At 36.1% G+C, this 17,483-nt stretch overlaps 2 protein-coding genes across 3 annotated transcripts in view; one reads left to right on the top strand and one right to left on the bottom strand.

Annotated features, from left to right (window-relative positions):
- Nucleotides 1-444: 444 nt before the first annotated feature.
- GOLT1B (golgi transport 1B) lies at nucleotides 445-10,783 on the bottom strand. The gene is made up of 5 exons (XM_033118597.1): nucleotides 10,641-10,783; nucleotides 5,311-5,402; nucleotides 3,774-3,952; nucleotides 2,830-2,911; nucleotides 445-975 (listed from the first exon to the last, which is right to left on the bottom strand). Exons 1-5 carry the CDS (start codon nucleotides 10,663-10,665, stop codon nucleotides 937-939), a joined length of 417 nt encoding a protein of 138 aa, XP_032974488.1. The 5' UTR covers nucleotides 10,666-10,783; the 3' UTR covers nucleotides 445-936.
- Nucleotides 10,784-10,937: 154 nt separating this feature from the next.
- Nucleotides 10,938-17,483, top strand: part of RECQL (RecQ like helicase) — a 30,723-nt gene continuing 24,177 nt past the window's right edge. Inside the window, exons 1-2 of one of the 2 annotated variants that reach the window (XM_033116959.1) lie at nucleotides 10,938-11,020; nucleotides 13,257-13,304. In XM_033116959.1, the coding sequence (XP_032972850.1) occupies nucleotides 10,957-11,020; nucleotides 13,257-13,304 (112 nt within the window). In that variant the 5' untranslated portion in view covers nucleotides 10,938-10,956. Of the gene's footprint in view, nucleotides 11,021-11,479; nucleotides 11,616-13,256; nucleotides 13,305-17,483 lie in introns of those variants that run through there. The other variant, XM_033116960.1, reaches the window with a different exon arrangement.

Below are 17,483 nucleotides of genomic sequence, written 5' to 3'. Positions count from 1 at the left end.
AGTAAATATTACCAATAGTTGTTTTAGTTTGTGAAAACATAATAATAAACCACTGCTAAATTAAAAAAAAAGAAAGAAAAACTACATGATAATGTGGAAAATCCATTTGGTTTGCATCATTTAGCATCTGAAATAAAAGACTTCAATGAAACAAGCTTTGTAACAGACTACTTCAGGGTCAAGAATGCTTTTTGTTAAACGCCTGCATGTAATGAATGATACACATACAGTCTTTGGTCAGACTCCCAAGAAGAGTATTAGTATTTGCAGAGTGTGTTGACCAAAGAAGTACTTAGTCAGCTATAATTTAGGAATTAAAAGCTAGTAAAGAATGACCTTTGCATATTCCAACAGAGAATATCTACCTAGTTCAGATTTTCATCTGGATTTTATTTTAACCAATCATGTTTACAAAAAAAAAAAAAGTGATTCATACATCAAACCTGGGTTTTCCTTGGTTTTAATACATTAAATGACATAATCCAATCTAACTCATGCATCACTTTCGGGGACACAGCGCAACAGAAAATACTTTTGTCACGGCAGTGGACAGTTCTAAAAAGTAAATGCCTGTGGGTGCTCCTGCACCTTCAAAATAAAAAAAAAAAAAAAAGAAACAGGCATCATAGTTCTCTAAGAATGGCTGTTTTCGCACATTGTGGAAAAACAATAAAAATCGCCTTCAAGAGTTTCATTATGCCTTGTAACAGATTTCATCTTCTTCAGTTTGCTTGCTGACTTCTTACATCACTTGACTAGAAGCCTGTTTTCACTGCTTCTTTGTTAACTGCTGTTGGTACTTTGTAGGTATACATTTTAAACTTCTGCAATGAACATTACAAGCTATTTCATGTAACTTAATTTTGTGCTGAATATTCTTCAAAGAATTTTTATAAATAATACAATATTTTAAATGAGTCTTCAATTCACTTGTTGTTATACCATATTGTTGCTTTCTCCAACTTTATCTACAAACTGCAAGGAAAAAAACAGATAATTAACAGGAAGCCTACAGCATTATAAAACATTATATAAACATTTTATATGTTGATTTAAAAACCCAGCTTTATAAGAAGATTCATGGAAATTAAGGTATGACTGACAATGATTAATTCAGTACTACTCACCACCATCTTCTGACACGTAAATATGTATAAAAAAATTATTTTTTCTCAAAGTTGTTTTTGCATGACATATTATACATATGACTTTAAGGGTGCACCATGAGATATGCAACACAATGAATAAAAAAATTAGATAAAATGAAGTTAACACTGATAGCTGAACAAAAAAATAAAAAGCTGAAATGTCAGCCATTCATGCATTAATGAACCCAATAAGATATTTCAACTGACCATTACTGTGGATCTCTTCTGGGCCTATGTAGTCTTTGAACAAACAGATTTAACTCCATTAAGTTCAATAATTAACAACAGCTATTGACTGAAAAATACTTTAAATGTGTTTCTGGACTATAGACTGAAAGTGGCAATGACATTAAAATTAGATGTAATGATGCAAACATAAATTTATAATTATTGAATGTAAGTTTTAACACATATTCATGTAAGTGGTTATTTACTTTGGTTACTCCACCCCAAATGTAAAGCAATTGGGCTTTCTTCAGCATTCCAGATGGGTGATGCAAACAAATATTGAAACAAAGTAATTAGTGGAGATATTAAAAGTTATGTAACCAAAGTGGTTATAATACTATCAAAATCTAGCAATCATCTAACCCTTTCATTTCAGTATTCACATTTTTACATAAGCAGTTATAATGAAGTAATAATAATAGGGAACATATAGTATTGGGTGTCCATTTATGCAACTATTAAAAAATCCTTGAATTGAGGACATGAATAATGATTACAATTCTATAATTAGAAGTTTCAGTAAATTCAAAAGCCATTCTAAGTATAAACAACATTGACTACTGTATGAGTTTGGAGATTAATGCAAATGAAATCAGGATATACCCCTATAAGCCTATATTTTATGTTATCACAAATAGGTGACTGGCACACTGAAATTGAAAGTTGCTCAATGGTAGTCAGGGATTGACTCATCAGAATTTTAAGGCAAATTTAGGTGGGGAGAAAGCACAACATTCTCTCCCTAAAGGTAATTTCAAATATCTAGGTTGTCTTAGGCTATATGGTTCTGACTCTGCAATTGATGAGGATGAAAATTAAATAGGCTTATAGTGGTACCTTTAGCTCTTTGAGAATTCAATAAATGCAACGGGCCATCTCTCTGGAAACATCTATAAAATCTATAAACAACTTTAGGAAGTTGATGGTCCACTCACCCTGGAGACACAGATTTGACAACACTGTTCCAAATCATAGACAGAGCTGGAACAGAACTTTATCATCTGTTCTTTATCAAAGCAAGTATAATAGTGCTTTATTTAATTGTCTTAATACACCCCATTTGGTGAAACAGTCTAAGAAAGAAAATATTCATAAAAAATAATGATATCGTTTTTATATCATTGCTTCTAAAATTAGAGATCATGTAAAAGTTAATTGAAAAATGCCTGAACTCTCAAAGAGAAAGGTAGCATAGCATATTAATCTGAGTTACATTAAAAAATAGGGAACAATTTTAAAAATGAATACAGTGAAACAAAATTTCAGGTTATAGGTTTAGCAATGATTATTTTCTCTGGTATTCAAGGTAATCATGATCTATGGGATATAACCATTTATATCATAAAAAACATCAATGAATCATGTATCAATCAGTCCAATTTCTAGAAGTACAGAGCATCAAAGAGTATTTTTGTGGTTTAAAAATTATATTTCTAAGTACAGGATTACTTACTGATCTAATTCCAGGTAAATTCAAGAGGGATCCAAGGACTGGCACTCTTCTAATGAAGCCAACGACCACAGGAAAGAAGCCCCTAGGAGAGAGAAAAAAAGTTCTTAGAACTTATACATTCTCTATTACCAAAATTGCTAACCAAGTACAAAGAAAGAGTCCTATTAAAATTTTAAATGTTTCAGAGACTTTGAACTTCAGTTGACCTTTCTCACATCTCCCAGGCTTTGATTTCTTTCTTAATTATGCTCCTGTAATATTTTGCATATACATATATAATGGCATTACGACTATCTGGTATCTTTATCTATTTCCCATATTAGAAACGGGAGATTCTCTAAAGCAAATTTGGCACTTAATTCATTTTTATGTCTCTTGTGGGTAATATGGTTCCTGATGACAGAAGACAAAGGATATACATTTGTTGACCAATAATTAAACCAAACTTACTTAAAGGTACTTTCTCACATTGCACACTATTGTCTATTCACTTGGTAACTGGCATGTATGAAATACTACCTGATCAAACTCTCCCATGGTGTCATTGGTACAAAATTTGTCAATATGTATATGCATTAAAGGAATTGTTATCAAATGGCAGTAACAAGGCAGTTTCAGTTTTTACATACTAAGATGCTGGCTCTATCATTGTTTAGTTGATGAAAATAGCAAACTTTATAAAGACAGTGTCTTAAAAGGCCAATAAAATTTTATTAAATTGAAAATACTTGAAGATAATTTATACCGCTATATGGGCCATCATCCACATCTGATAAACACTTTATAGTTGATTAAATTATCTAAAACTATAGTAAAAGGTTCAGTATAGACAAAAATCCATTTATGAAAATTATAGTCTTCTTCCTCATACCGATGCAAATATCTGGCTTTTTATAATTATATGACACACCGCTTTTCTGAAAAAGATTAAATGATTGCCTTACCTGAACAAGAGAAAGAATCCATAAATTTCGAAGATCATGCCTATCAAAGGCCAACCAATAAGGACTACAAATACACCGCCCAGGAAAAATCCTGTAGCTTTCATTTTATGTTTTTGGAAAAAGAATCTGAATGTTCTTTCTAAACCAATTACAAAAGCCAAGCCAGCCACAAATAAAACCTGGAAGAGAAAGAAAATGCAACTAAGAAAAAGTAGTGAAACACACTGCATTTGAAAAGTAAGGTTAAAGCTAAATATAAAAAGAAGGAGCACATCTGGCTTTTAATGTGGGCAACTGGCCAGAGAAAATGCACACCAAGGAGTGGGCTAAGCATGTGAAAGTTGCCCACTCTTCTGAATCCTTATCTATCTTGATTGAATGGAGAAAAAGAGACAAGATTAGACGTTACCAATGGGCAGCTGCACCTGCAGGGGTTTGCCCAGGTTGAACAAGATGGAAATGGCTTGGCTGAGGCAAAGAGGGAAGAGGCTGACCATAACTGTCACCTGGAGATACTCCTGGTTCTGAAAACATCACCATGGGCTATAGGAGCGCGTATGGACGGGAGAAATATTGACAGGGCCAACGTGGTAGAGGAAACCATGCAAAGCCAGGAAAAGGATTCTAGTTTTAGTAATTCCAGAATATCTGGTGGCAGCAGAAATAAAAATACAGCCATGTGCCCTCAAATATACATATATTTTGTATGTTTTCAAAAGTGGACAAGAAATGGTCATCTAGTGAAAGCTTTCTTTTCCCCGAATTTTACTCCCAAATACTTGCCTAACTTCACTAACTTCCTTTAGTGAAATTATTGCACATAAATATTTATTAAACCTAATGATTACGTTTCATATTGAGATACCAATGCTGTTTATATTGTTTATTTATTAAACCATCGATTTTGAACAATTTTGTTATCCTTTATATGTACCAATTTCCAATTAAAAGACCAATGGTAACATATACTTCAAAAGATATTTAATCATTATTCACTGACTTTATTGCCTTCTTAGAAGAGTTATTTATTTCTAGAATGCTCGGACAACCTCCACACATGGACATCCGAGTACACAAAACAATATACACACCGTTCTTAGCAAGTCAACTATTAATATAAAGATGTATTTTTAAAAAATTTAAATGGTCTTTAAAAATCTACTTACTTTATGCTATTGAACCAAATGTGAAATCTCAGATGTTTTAAGTCAAAACATATTAATAAATTTACCAAGACATGGGGGCTGTAAAGTCATCTACTTTGAACTCCTATTTAGAGGTGGCCTCGATTTAATCTATTGCAAAAGACGTATCAAACACTTAACAGAGGAGTCATGGAATTAGAAAACCTCATTAAGTGTTTACCTTTTATTTAAACAGAAAGCTGACAGGTTTCATTCCTGATGGAAACAGATGATGTAATAGGAATTCTTACGTAAGCATGAGTGAATTATTTTCCCCAAATTTAATAGCAGGTAAGAATGTATTTGTAGTTAAAATTTTCTTATGAAGTTAAAATATATATTGAAAAACTCACATTTCCAATAGCCAGTAGTGCTTTGTCAAAAAAGAGAATCATTCCAAAGAACAGGAAAAATACTCCAAATCCTGTTAATCCCATTCCAATTTCTGCAATATAAGTTACATGGTTAAGGGTCAAGGAAAATTAAAGTTACATTAAAATCCCTGTAAACTAAGACAATTTTTCAGTTTTTCTTTTGGCTGATGTAAAGAAATAGATCCCCAACATTGCAGATTAACTTTGTAATGACATTCACTAAGATCTATAACAAATTAAATTAACATCAGCAAATTACGTCAAAATTTAAACGGAAATTTCTAATCTTCATATGAGAGCATTTCTTACAAACACACCCAGAATAGAGAAAGGTAAATCAGGATTCTAAACCTTTGGTCATAAATTCTTTTTCTCTCCCAAGAATACCTCTGGCATCAGATGTAAATATATGGGATTACTTTTACTATTTATCTCCTTTCATATCCTATGACTATTATTAATATGTACAATATCTGCAGTTTCTTCCCTCTTAAAACTAATCCTTTGTTTCACTCATTAGAAATGCTAGAGTAAGTCAGCACAATATACTTCATTTATACACTGCTTCTCACAATGGCAACAGGAAATATTTTGAGAATCAGGTCTGTCTCCTCAAAAGTTTAAGTTTCAAAAGGATAGGCATCGCTTTTAACTTCTTGACGGCTTATTACGGATTTATCTCCTACAAATTTATCCAAACTATGAAAGCATTCACATATTTAGTCTGAGTACTGAAATCACCTCTCCAAAGTTTCAAAGAACACTGCTACTACCTAATATTAATATTCTGGGTTCTTACTCTTTCATTCAAAAACAAAGTATTGTCAACTCCTAGATGCCAGCCACTGCCGTAGGCACTGAGTACGTATACAGCTGTGGACCAAATGTAAGCTTTGCTCACCTTGCATATAAAACTAATAATTTTACTGCCTCTACATTCTCTAGGACTTATCTTTTTAGTCAGCAGCATCTTAACTTTCTGAGGTTACAGTTGTACTTTTCTGTTAATGCTTTTACAATGCACAATCCCCTAAGTCACCTTCCTGATCATTTTAGTTTTGCTTTTAGGAAATAGCCACCAACCCTTATTTTTATCTAGAAGCACTACCTGCATAAAACAATGAACCAGAGCAGAAACCATATTTTTTGGAAAACAAGTTTAAACACATTATTAGTGATTTCTCATCTTGGCTTGGCTCCAGAAAGCTAAAATCCAGGTCACAGCAACTTAAAAAAAAATTAAGCCATGTAAAATGTGTTGATGACTTGAAAACTTACATTATGTACCTTTTTCTTCATCTTCTTGACTTACAGTAACTACTGCTTTCCATTCCAGCTACCTTTTTCTCCCAAAGTTAGTCTAAAAGAATTCAGGTACCTGTCTATAAATACACTGATAATATGTATTCCACAGACATAAATTCCTATGAAAATTTGAAGCTGAAACTTTCATGCTTACATGCCTGAAAAGAATTTACCAAAATAACTGTTTAAATGTCAGACATAATTTACTAGAGGAAAATATGGATATAAGAACAGGTAACATTCCATTAAATAACTATTTAATAGTTAGGATTTAATCATCGGCTGCTGAGTTATTTGAATCTAACTTCTATCTTTGCACAAGTTATCCTAATGATTAAATAAAAATTTTGAGATATTTGTTTAGAAACGAAATTATATGGAAATACATCTATTATGTATTGAGAATTTACCATGAATTAGCCATTATGAATTACCTTACATAACTTAATCTTCCCAATACTACTGCAAGGTAGATATCATTATATTCTTTTAGAGATGCTGGAAACTGAGGTTTAGAGAATTGACTTAATCTGTCTAAAGTCACACTCTGGTTAAGCATTTGAACTCAGGTCTATTTGAATCCAAAGTCTGTGTGCTTAACCATTATGCCATACTGCTTCCCGCAAGATTTTTTTTTCAGGTTTAATGTTTGGTTAAATGAGACTCAAGGTAATTGGAGTATACTGAACTTCTGGGGGAAGCATCTTTGGGTGATTCAGGTTTAATACGTTTAGTGTGTTATCCAACCACCAAGTAGTTGTTGGTAGAAATATTAGAAATTGACTGCAGTAAAAAAGGACAATGTCGCAATATGGTTTTACATTTAATGAATGTTTATACAAGTATGTTGTAATTCCTTTAACAAAATTGTGAGGTAAAAAGTAGCACCAGTCCCATGTTTCCCATGTGCAACCAGACTCACAGAGATTAGTAACTTTCCCTTGACCAGAGACCCGGCAAATGTGTGTGCGGTGGCATGGGGTAGGTGGTGGTGGTGGTGCAGAGTCAGGCTAGAATTCAAATCCGGTCTGAACAATTATAATACGGAACCCAGACATCCCTACTATTGTATCCAGTGTAGTCTACCACAGATCTTTGTAACATCTTTGCCAAAACTGGCACTGACATGATGTTGCCAAGTATGCCCTGACCTGAATAGGTCAAAAGTCTCCAACTGGACTCACTGTACCTTTTTCTCATCTCCAGAATTCTCTTGCTCCCTATGCCGAAGCGTTCATGAACCTGCTGGTTATAAAAGCCCTACATAGAACTGCCCTCTCACCACCAGAATCATACCCAATGAAATAAATTTATCTTCCTCTTATGCACTAGCAAACCAAATTGCCTCTTGCCCGTGTGTGTGTGTGTGTGTGTGTGTGTGTGTTTAAAGAACAAGCTGAAAAAAGCAATCTAATAAAATTAATTGGTCTAAAATAAAAAAGCTTATTGTAGAAATTTTATAAGGAAATAAATGCTAATCCAATGGCAATCACTGTTAGCCTTTTGGCATCTTATTTTAAATCAGCATTGTCTTTCTTACTATGCCCTTTAAAAAATGTCAGAATAAGGAACTCAGCTAAATATCAATTTAATTGAACTCAACTGAATATCATGGAAGAATTTTAGGCCATGTGACATAATGAAGTACAAATTTAGAGGCAGCAAGGGAACTGCCCCACTCAGTAAATCTTGTCGGTTTTTTTGGGGGGGAGGGGCAGAGTTATTATAGAATCCCTTAAAACAGTCATGAATTGTTATTTACTCTACTCTGATCAGTGCTTGGTCACCCTGTCCCAGAATCAGAATCCCAGAATAATCTTGGCAAATCACCTGAAAGATGGCCAATTCCTGCAGTTAAATACACACACAAACACCATTTGAAATCCAAAGAGCTTTTGGTTCACTAATCATTTTGTGTTCTACTCCACTGTCCTACTTAAAACATTTGGCAGAAGAGCAGCAGAGAACACAATTTCATCTTCTTCATCAATTTAATGAAGTGAGGAGAATGCTTCCTGTTCTGTCCATATTCCAACCCAACGCTCTTGTTCTGGTTTTTAGAAGGATTAAATCAGGCACTATAATGTCTTCAATAGAAGAGAATGTCTATCTATGCACAGGGTTAATAATTCATATTCTTGTCTAGGTAATAATCAGATTCAGATAGATAGTAATAATACTTTGCAGTTAGACAGGAAAACCATGTAGAGTTTAAGTACTTTCTCTAGCAAATAAATTCTAGCAGTTTATGTATTTAATTCTGCTAATTTCCTTGGGCAATCTAGTTTTAGTTCTGAGTTTCAATCAAGAGGAACAAAGCACTGTGTTTCATAAGGAAAATAGGCTCTGAATATCCTACATAATTTCCCCAAAAGAAAAACAACAATGCATAATTCTATAGGATAAATTATCTACCGTTGAAACTTTTTGCTGTGGAAGAATTTCATCATTCTAAGATGGATTTCAAATATAAAGTTTATGTCAACTGCTTTAATGCTACTAGGGTATAATAAAAAGAACAAAGGTTTTTAAGCCAGCAGAGCTGTGATCAAGTCTTGTTTCTGTCACTTATGACCATACTTGGAATTTCTTTTGAGGCTCCTTTAATGTATAAGACAAAAATACTGTTCTCTGCCTTACAAGGCTCTTATAAGAATTAAGTGTAATGATTTATATGAAAACACATGATGAACTGAAAGATGGCTTTATACAATTGCTAGTTTTTATTAACAGTTAAAACACACACACACACACACACACATATATATATATATATATATATATATATAGAGAGAGAGAGAGAGAGAGAGAGAGAGAGAGAGAGAGAGAGAGACTCTCACATCAGAACAGGTTGTGGCCAAAAGAACATATTGGGCACCTTTCCTTCACCAGGGCAGGTAGCCCCAAGGTGCAGACCCAGTCCTACCTCAGGAAGGAAGAGAGACTGATTGGGGTGGCAGTTGTGTGTATGTGGAGGACCTTAGACACTCTCTGAAGTTCAAGTCAGCCATGACCTGACTATAAACCTTAATGCTCCACTTTAAAAATAGGGCATTATAAATGAAGTTCTATTTCATTTCAATAGATTGTTTAATTCTTAAAATCTTGAAAATCCAAGTAAGTTAACCAGGACAAGAAATGAAAGGTGTGGCTGATAAAGCAAATTGAGAGAAAACGACTATCAAGACCATTAAAAGACAGGTACCATAGGATGGGCAGATATGTAAATAAAAATTACTCACTGATACAAAGCGGTAGGAAGGAGAAAATGTTACACTGAAAGAAAAGGAAACAGATAGCAATGCCAACCTTAGAGGTAAGATAGGCCTAGAGAACTTGATGTTAAAATGATAAAGCAAGCCGCAAAGCACAATATACAATACTAACAAAAGAAATCCTTTAATGAACACAAAGTGACTTACTACTGTGGAAGCACTAGCTGGTAGAAAAGTGAAGTTATTTCAAGGGATTTTTGGAAAATTGCTACCATTGGTGGCAAAAAGCGAATATCAAAAATATCTAAGTGTGAACATATTTTCAAAAAGAGCCTACAATAGATGATTTAAAATACCGCCTCCCAAACAACCAGCCAATAACTTGTAGAGGGCCCCAAGTCTGTCTTGTGCAGGGACATCCTCAAGAGTGGGCCGCGGACAACGCACGTCAAACTTTCTCTCTTGGTTGTCCGCAGGAACAAAGCGCCCATCTCAGTGGGGGTGAGAGAGCGGCGCGACCGAGGGGCGAGACAGACCCTCGGCGAAAGCTCCCCTTCTCCAGCTCGGGCGTCTCTCCAAACCCCACTGAGTCTCCTCTCAGTCCACGTCCAGCCCCCGTCCCCTCACGGCAGCCCTCCAGGTACCCGCAACCCTAATTCAGTTTTGCAGGCCGCCGCCCCCAACGCGGAGCTTCATTCATTGACCTGGGCGGAGGGGAGGGCGGGAGAGACCCAGCCCCAGGAAGGGGTGTGCGGGGCTTCAGGCGGGGACCCCGGGGCAGGTGCTTACTCTGGGTGTCCGTTAAGGAGATCATGACTGCAGTGGTCAGGGTAGCGACGACAGCACCTCGAAGAGCCCAGGGTGTGAAGCAAAGTAGGGAGTAATCAAGCCGGGAAACAGCCCAGGCGAGAGCCGCCACGTCTTCCGGAAACACGCAGCCACCCCCACCCCAGTTTCAAGATCGCTTCCCATTGACTAAACACGTTCCCAATATTATCCAATAATCTGTAGTCTTGTTCAGTGACGCGATGGTGGCCACACCCCTTGACCAATTAGAGAAGGGTGTTACTTGCCATTGGTTGAATGGACCGACCCGGAAGGGTGGATGCTCCTGGAGAGAAAGGAAAGGCTGGTGGCGGGAAGGTTTTATTGGAGAGCGGCTGAAAGCGGTGAGTAGTGGTTCTGAGTTTGTGGAGCTTTGGGGTCGGGGACTAGGGAGGTCAGGGTAGGGGTTCTTTAACCCCTTGATGTAACAGGGGTCACTCCTTGACCGCCGATCTATCGCAGATCACTTCCTTCCACCGATACATTGGCGGGGGGAAACGGGGGCGCTAATCGTCGCCCAGCTCTAATGGAACTCAGGCCTTTAGGGGCTTGTTCATTTGCCGACCAGTTTCTTTTTTCTTTTTTCTTTTTATTGCCAGTCTTTTCCGTGCAGGAAACTTGATCACTAAAGCCTGTTTTTTGGAAACCACTGGGGACGCGTAAGCGTAAGGGAGGGTATTTTTAAATAGCTGTTGCCTCTAAACGCAGGGGGCGGGGAGGGGAGGGATTGTGTCTAATTTAATGTCATTTCCTCCAGCAACGATGACTGGATGTGACACTGTAAAATATTTCCTGTGGGCGCTGTCAAAAGTTCAGAAACAGCAGGAAAAAAACCAGTGCATCACGGAAGTAGTAATTTGTGAAAGTTTATTGTTCACCCACCAAAAAGACTGTTCGCGAACCGGGAGCTTTCAAGCCAAAACGTAATGAGGCTCCGGGGTACGTTGTTAAAGCAGCTGGTATAGTGAGAGAAGGCAGTGGCTGGTTATCTGAACAGTGATTGGTTATAATATTAACATTTTCTTAAATATAGGGAATTGGTTAGTGTTTATCTCATGGCAACCTTGGGAGATGGTTTAAGTGTCGCTTATGATTTCCTGAGGCATAAATGAGAAACTATCCAGGTTAAGATGGTTTTACAAAATAAGCTAAATTAAGCTTTACTTGCATCACTAAATTGGTTTTGCCAGCTCAGGGAGTTTTCAAGGCTAGTTTCCGTTTGTTTTTTATTCTAACAGTGCCTAGCTATACTTCAGACTGACAGACCTGCTATATAGCTCATTAATTTCTGGACTTATACTGAGACTGAGCTATCTTGATATTAAATCACATCATTTGGGAAAAGAGTATATGCACAGTTTTTTAACATTATTATCAAAGGAGTCATTTAAAATAGTGGAGAAAAGTGGTTGTAGGTTATATTCTTTTAAAAAGGCAGAGATAACCTCTGCTTTCAATCTGTAAACCTGAGCCTGCACTGTCTGCAATGCAGTTTGCTAGGCTACATGAATACAGAGATGAAGACACAACCCCCTACCCTGTGGTGGAATCTTACAGTTTAGAGAAGGAGAATTATATTTCCACGAAGTGGTGAAGAGATGTTTTATAAAGATAAACAATTAGAAGTCTTTGATTTACTTCCCTACTTAAATATCTTCAAGTGGTAAGCTATTCCGAACTCCTTAGCAAGGCAAAGAAGACCCTGCCTATCTTTCCAGCCTAGTGGTGGCTTCAGAATTCTACATTAGGAGGGTTATAAGGTTAGTCTGGGTAAGGGTAGGGTGATACTGAAGTCCTACCTCTGGGGGACAGTTAGTTTTAGAAAATGTTGATTGTCCATGCCACAGTTGGAGGTGTTCACGGCAATCTAAAGTTCCTACCCTCAAGCCTTATCTCCTTCTACTTGCTCACTTGTACTCTTTAAGTTTTAGTCATTCATAGGTACTTAGAGTTCCTTCAAACAAACCATGTTTTTCTCCACTTCTGACCTTTTCAGTTTCGTGCCTTCTGAAATTCACCACCCCCCATAGAGTACCAATTCCTTTTTTTAAAGATTGAGTCTAAATTGTAGCACTTTAAAGCAAGTATTCAATAAAATGTTAAATTATTAATTTGAATATTTACATTTATGGGTTTTGCTTAATCTGGGACATTTGAATCCATACAACTTATTTATGAGATAGGTTCCATCCCACTTTTACAAGTAGGGGAAGAGGCTGAGAGGAATAGGGTATGTAATTTTGTAAAAAAATCACACAATAATTTTATGCTATAACTGTTTTTAACCTCAAATCTTTGTTCTTTTTTGTTACATCGCTTTGTATCTGCTAGATGTTTGTTAAGTGTTATTGACATTATGCTTGTTATGTTTATGTAACTCAGACACTTCTCTGCAATCTAGAGAATTTTTCATAAAAATTAGTATGGTAATAATCATTTAGTCCTTATTTAAAGGATCACTGCAATATATAATTTACTTTCTAAGATTTTTTGTGCTTAGGCATGACAGATTATTGATTGAGCATAATCAGTAGTACTGTTTTTAAAAAATTATTGTTGTGATTTTTCTTTTATTTTTAGAAAGAAATTTGGATCTCCAATTCAATTTTAGAATGGCATCTATTTCAGGTTGGTGAAATGATTACATTGTCTTGTTCATTCTGTTCTAATTGCATGCTCTTTGAAAAAAATATATCTGCTTTTCTCTGTACCTTCCCCTTAACTTTTCTGTAAACCTTAAACTGCTCTAAGTAAAAGTCTTAATACAAATAAAAATAAATTTAAAAAATACTTGGTTAAACATTCAGATTATAGAAATGCTGTTTTTTCAGATTGTATTAAAACTATGGTAAATATACGTTACAAAATTTATCATTTTAACTATTTTTAAGTGTAAAATTCAGTGGCATTAAATAAATGCCTTCACATTGTTGGGCATCCATCACTAACATCCATCTGCAGAACTTCTTCCTCTTCCCAAACTGAAACTCTGTATCCATTAAATAACTCTCAGTTACCCGCTTTGCGAACCTTAGTAACACTGTTCTGCTTTCTGTGAATTTGACTATTCTAGATACTTCATTTATCTTCATTTATCTATTTGTGGAATCATACAATATTTGTTCTTTTGTGTCTAGATTATTTCACTACCATAATATCTTTGAGGTTCATCCATGTTGTAACAATATTTTTAAGGCTAAATAATATTCCATTGTATGTATATACCACCTTTTGTTAATCTGTTTGTCAGTGGACATTTGGATTGTTGCAACTTTTGGCTATTGTGAATAATGCTGCTATGAACATTGGTGTACAAATACCTATTTGAGTTACTCACTGCTTTGAATTCTTTTGGGTATATACCTAGAAATGGAATTGCTGGATCACAAGATTATTTCTGTTAAATTTTTTGAGTAACCATCATACTGTTTTCCATTGTGACTGCACCATTTTATATTTCCACTAACAATGCATAAGGGTTCCAAGGATAACATGTTTTTTGATAGAATTCTAGAAACTTAAAAATTATAGAGTAGAAAATATAAATCACTTCTAATCTTACTGCTCAGATTAATACTGTAATATTTATTATTTTTAAACAAAAATTTTAACATTTTGCACGTATTGTTTTGTAATATGATTTTAAAAAACATAATGTAAATATAGAATATAAGCATTGTTAAATAAATTCTGTTTTAAATATTCGAATACCTGCACTGTATTTTGTTTTGAAGTGACATTAAGTAAATAATGTGTCATTTAATCTTTTAGTGTTGAACTTTTATGCTGTTTCCATTTTTTAAAACATAAAAAATGCTGCCTTGAACATCTTTGAATCGAAAGCTTTGTGTGTTTCTTTCATTATTTCCTTAAGATATGTTCCTATAAGTGGAGTTATTTGAAGTGTTTTAAGGTATACAAGAAAAGCATCCATTCTACTTTTCCCAGGAGGATACTCTTGATATTTTTAATGTATTTCCATCCATTCTTTGTTTCTATAAACTTGACCAGATGTACTGTGCTTATTAGCAAGATCTTGCTATCTATTCAGTTAAGAGGTAGATGGCAGGTGTGAGGAACTTACAGTATGGTTATTTTTCAGTCTTTTGTAGGATTTAATGAATATGGCCTTTGCTACATACTAGCTTTAAAAGTACGGTGACAGGATTAGGTTATTTTCAAGCTTTAAATAAATGATTTTCTTAAATATGGAACCCTCTTGCCCTCTGCCCCCTAACTTTACAATTTATTTAAATATAAATATGAAAAAATCACATAGGTTTTGTCTTTGTCTTATGACTCATTCTCACAGTTTGAGAATTAATAATAAACGGTAACAATTTAAGTTATATTAGTGCTAATTCAAGCAGACTTAACTTAGAGATCTTAACTTAGAGATTAAAATTAAGGTTTAAGAGAGGATACTGAACCTCAGCTTAGTTCAGTATGGTCCTTTACAGATTGTATATATTCTACTTAATAAGACGTTAAGTTTTATTAGTGGGATATGACTTAAAAATAACAATGGAATGAATACATTTTTTTAAGAAGAGATGCTTGCTTTGAATAATTACTTTCATAATATTGTATCACTTTCAAATTTACCTCTTCTGTTCTACCCACTTATTGAACTATGTTTGAAATACCTCTTTGAAATTGCCTTCAAACAGTCTGTTGCTTTGGGTCTGATGGCTTCCATGGTGGCAAATCACTTTCCTTTCAGTGTTAACTTCAGTTTGGGATGTTGCTAGAGAATGTGCTGTTTTTGAAGAATGGTACCTCCCATGCATCAATCTAAGCTTAGGAACACGAGTGCGATGCCCACTCCATTCAGTGTGCTTTTGAGATATAGTTGCTGTAATAAGCCCTGCACACTTGTAGTCCCTCTTCACTATGGAAATCATTCACTTGACTTTTCAATCTCATCTCCTATAGTAAAAGTTTTACGTGATACATGCCAGCATTAGAGATGGTATAATTTTGAGCAAAAACATTAACACATTCTGATTTATTACAACTCGCTCTATTTTCTTATATTCTTAGCCTGATTTTTGTCTGTGGTACAATGACACTGACTGTGTAGCATGGGTTGACTTTAACATATCTATCAGATAGGGTTTGATCAGAGAAGCAGAGGCACTGTGAGTGACATAAGGGATTTACTATAGGGTTTAACCCTCACGTGATTATGGGAAGTGGTTAAACTCTGTGTATGTTGCCTGTGTGTCTGGTACCGGGCCTGAAGTCGGCAGAGCCAGCAGTCAGGGGGAGAAGGTGGGTATGGGGTGGGGAATACAAAGACAGACTGCCACCTGTTTAGATGAACTTCTGTTTCTAACCTGTATTAGTCTCATTGCCTCAAAGCCACCAATTTGGATGATGCAGGAGACATGTCAAAGAGCTGCTGAACTTCCACAAGGAGTTGCATGCAGCTGGCTGAGAGTTCAGAGAAGCTGGAGGAGGAGAACCCGCAGGATCTGGCGTTGCTGCAGGGCCTGCTGTTTCCCCAGGGATATCTAGCAGCAGCTGTTGTGGGCCCAGTTGCTGCCTAGGCCAATGAGGTCACCACTCCTGACCTTACACTGACCTTAAATACAGAAAATAGGGCCACTGCTTGGCTTCCATCTTCCAAATCTCTGGTGAAGTTCTCTTTGCCCTAACCTAGAACTATGCAGGGAAGGAATTCTGGGAAATGTAGTTCCAGCTTAGCTAAGTTATCCCAGTACAAAGCTACCAGACTCTACCCCTTGCCTGTATGGCACCCATAGCCCATGGACTTCTCTCTTAATTTAATCATATTTAACTTCCAAATAAAGGAAACAGCAAAATCATGCTTCTGCCTAATACGACACAACTGTCCCTTGTACAACCATATACACACTGATCTTCTCTCCAAAAGAGGGCACAAATTCTCTTTATTCGTCTTTCTAGGATGCGTCATCCTCTTTTTGCTGAATCACATTCTCCTTGATAATCCTCTAACCTAAATCCTGAGATATGAAGTTAGTTACTATTAGCATATTTTATTTTAGATGTTAGAGGAATAGGAGAAGGGACCAAAAAAAAACCCAGCAAGGACGAAAAAGCCAACCTTGGTTTGTATACAAGTACCAAAATAAAGAAGAAATGCTTATGGGTATTACAGTTCTAGTTTCTCACATGAGCATGTGGTCATAGCTGTGGTCATATCTATCTTCTTCAACTCTCCATTCCGTACCCCTTTGCTCTCAACAGGCGTCTCACCTGGTCATGGGTCCTAGCCTGGTAGGGACTTGCCTTAGCAGTTTGCCTGTATTTGGTTTTTGTAGTTTTCTATTAACTTTAATTACAGGTTATCGGAATACCAAAAGACAGCTGAGAGGATCCCCTACATTCCAGACATACCACTCATTACCTCCTTTAATACTCAGGATCTTTCAGCCCAGCCCACAGTAATCCCTTTCTCTGTCTGTTGATTTACTGGCATGAGGAACCCAAAGTGGCCAAGAAGCGGTCAACTTCCAGTTCAGTGGAGCCGTTGCTTTTTCCTCTAGTAGAAGCATTTCTTCCTTGTTAAGTAAGACCTCTGGACCAGCAGAGTCCAAAGTTTCAAGGATGGGAAGCAAACATGTCACTAGTGGATCACTAGGGGTAATAGTAAGAGGAGCCACTCCCATTTCTACCCCTGACCCCCAGGCCCAGGAATGCTGTCTATGGAAGATACAGCACTATTCACTGTTTTGGTGGATTAAGGACAGTTACTCTGGCTTCCATGTGATCTTTCCTATCGTAATAGTCCTTACTGATGGGCCAGGGAACCAATGTGCA

This window comes from Rhinolophus ferrumequinum, chromosome 10 (genome assembly GCF_004115265.2).
Source record: "Rhinolophus ferrumequinum isolate MPI-CBG mRhiFer1 chromosome 10, mRhiFer1_v1.p, whole genome shotgun sequence".
Lineage (NCBI taxonomy): Eukaryota > Metazoa > Chordata > Mammalia > Chiroptera > Rhinolophidae > Rhinolophus > Rhinolophus ferrumequinum.
Note: the sequence above shows the minus strand (reverse complement) of the source record. Positions and strands in the feature narration are given on the sequence as shown.

Coding starts and splice junctions, on each gene's coding strand:
- GOLT1B (XM_033118597.1), bottom strand. CDS start 10,665: ATGATCTCCTTAACGGACACCCAGA. Junction 5,403..10,640: donor CTCCTTAACGGACACCCAGA/GTAAGCACCTGC, acceptor CTTATATTGCAG/AAATTGGAATGGGATTAACA. Junction 3,953..5,310: donor CACTACTGGCTATTGGAAAT/GTGAGTTTTTCA, acceptor TTTCTCTTCCAG/GTTTTATTTGTGGCTGGCTT.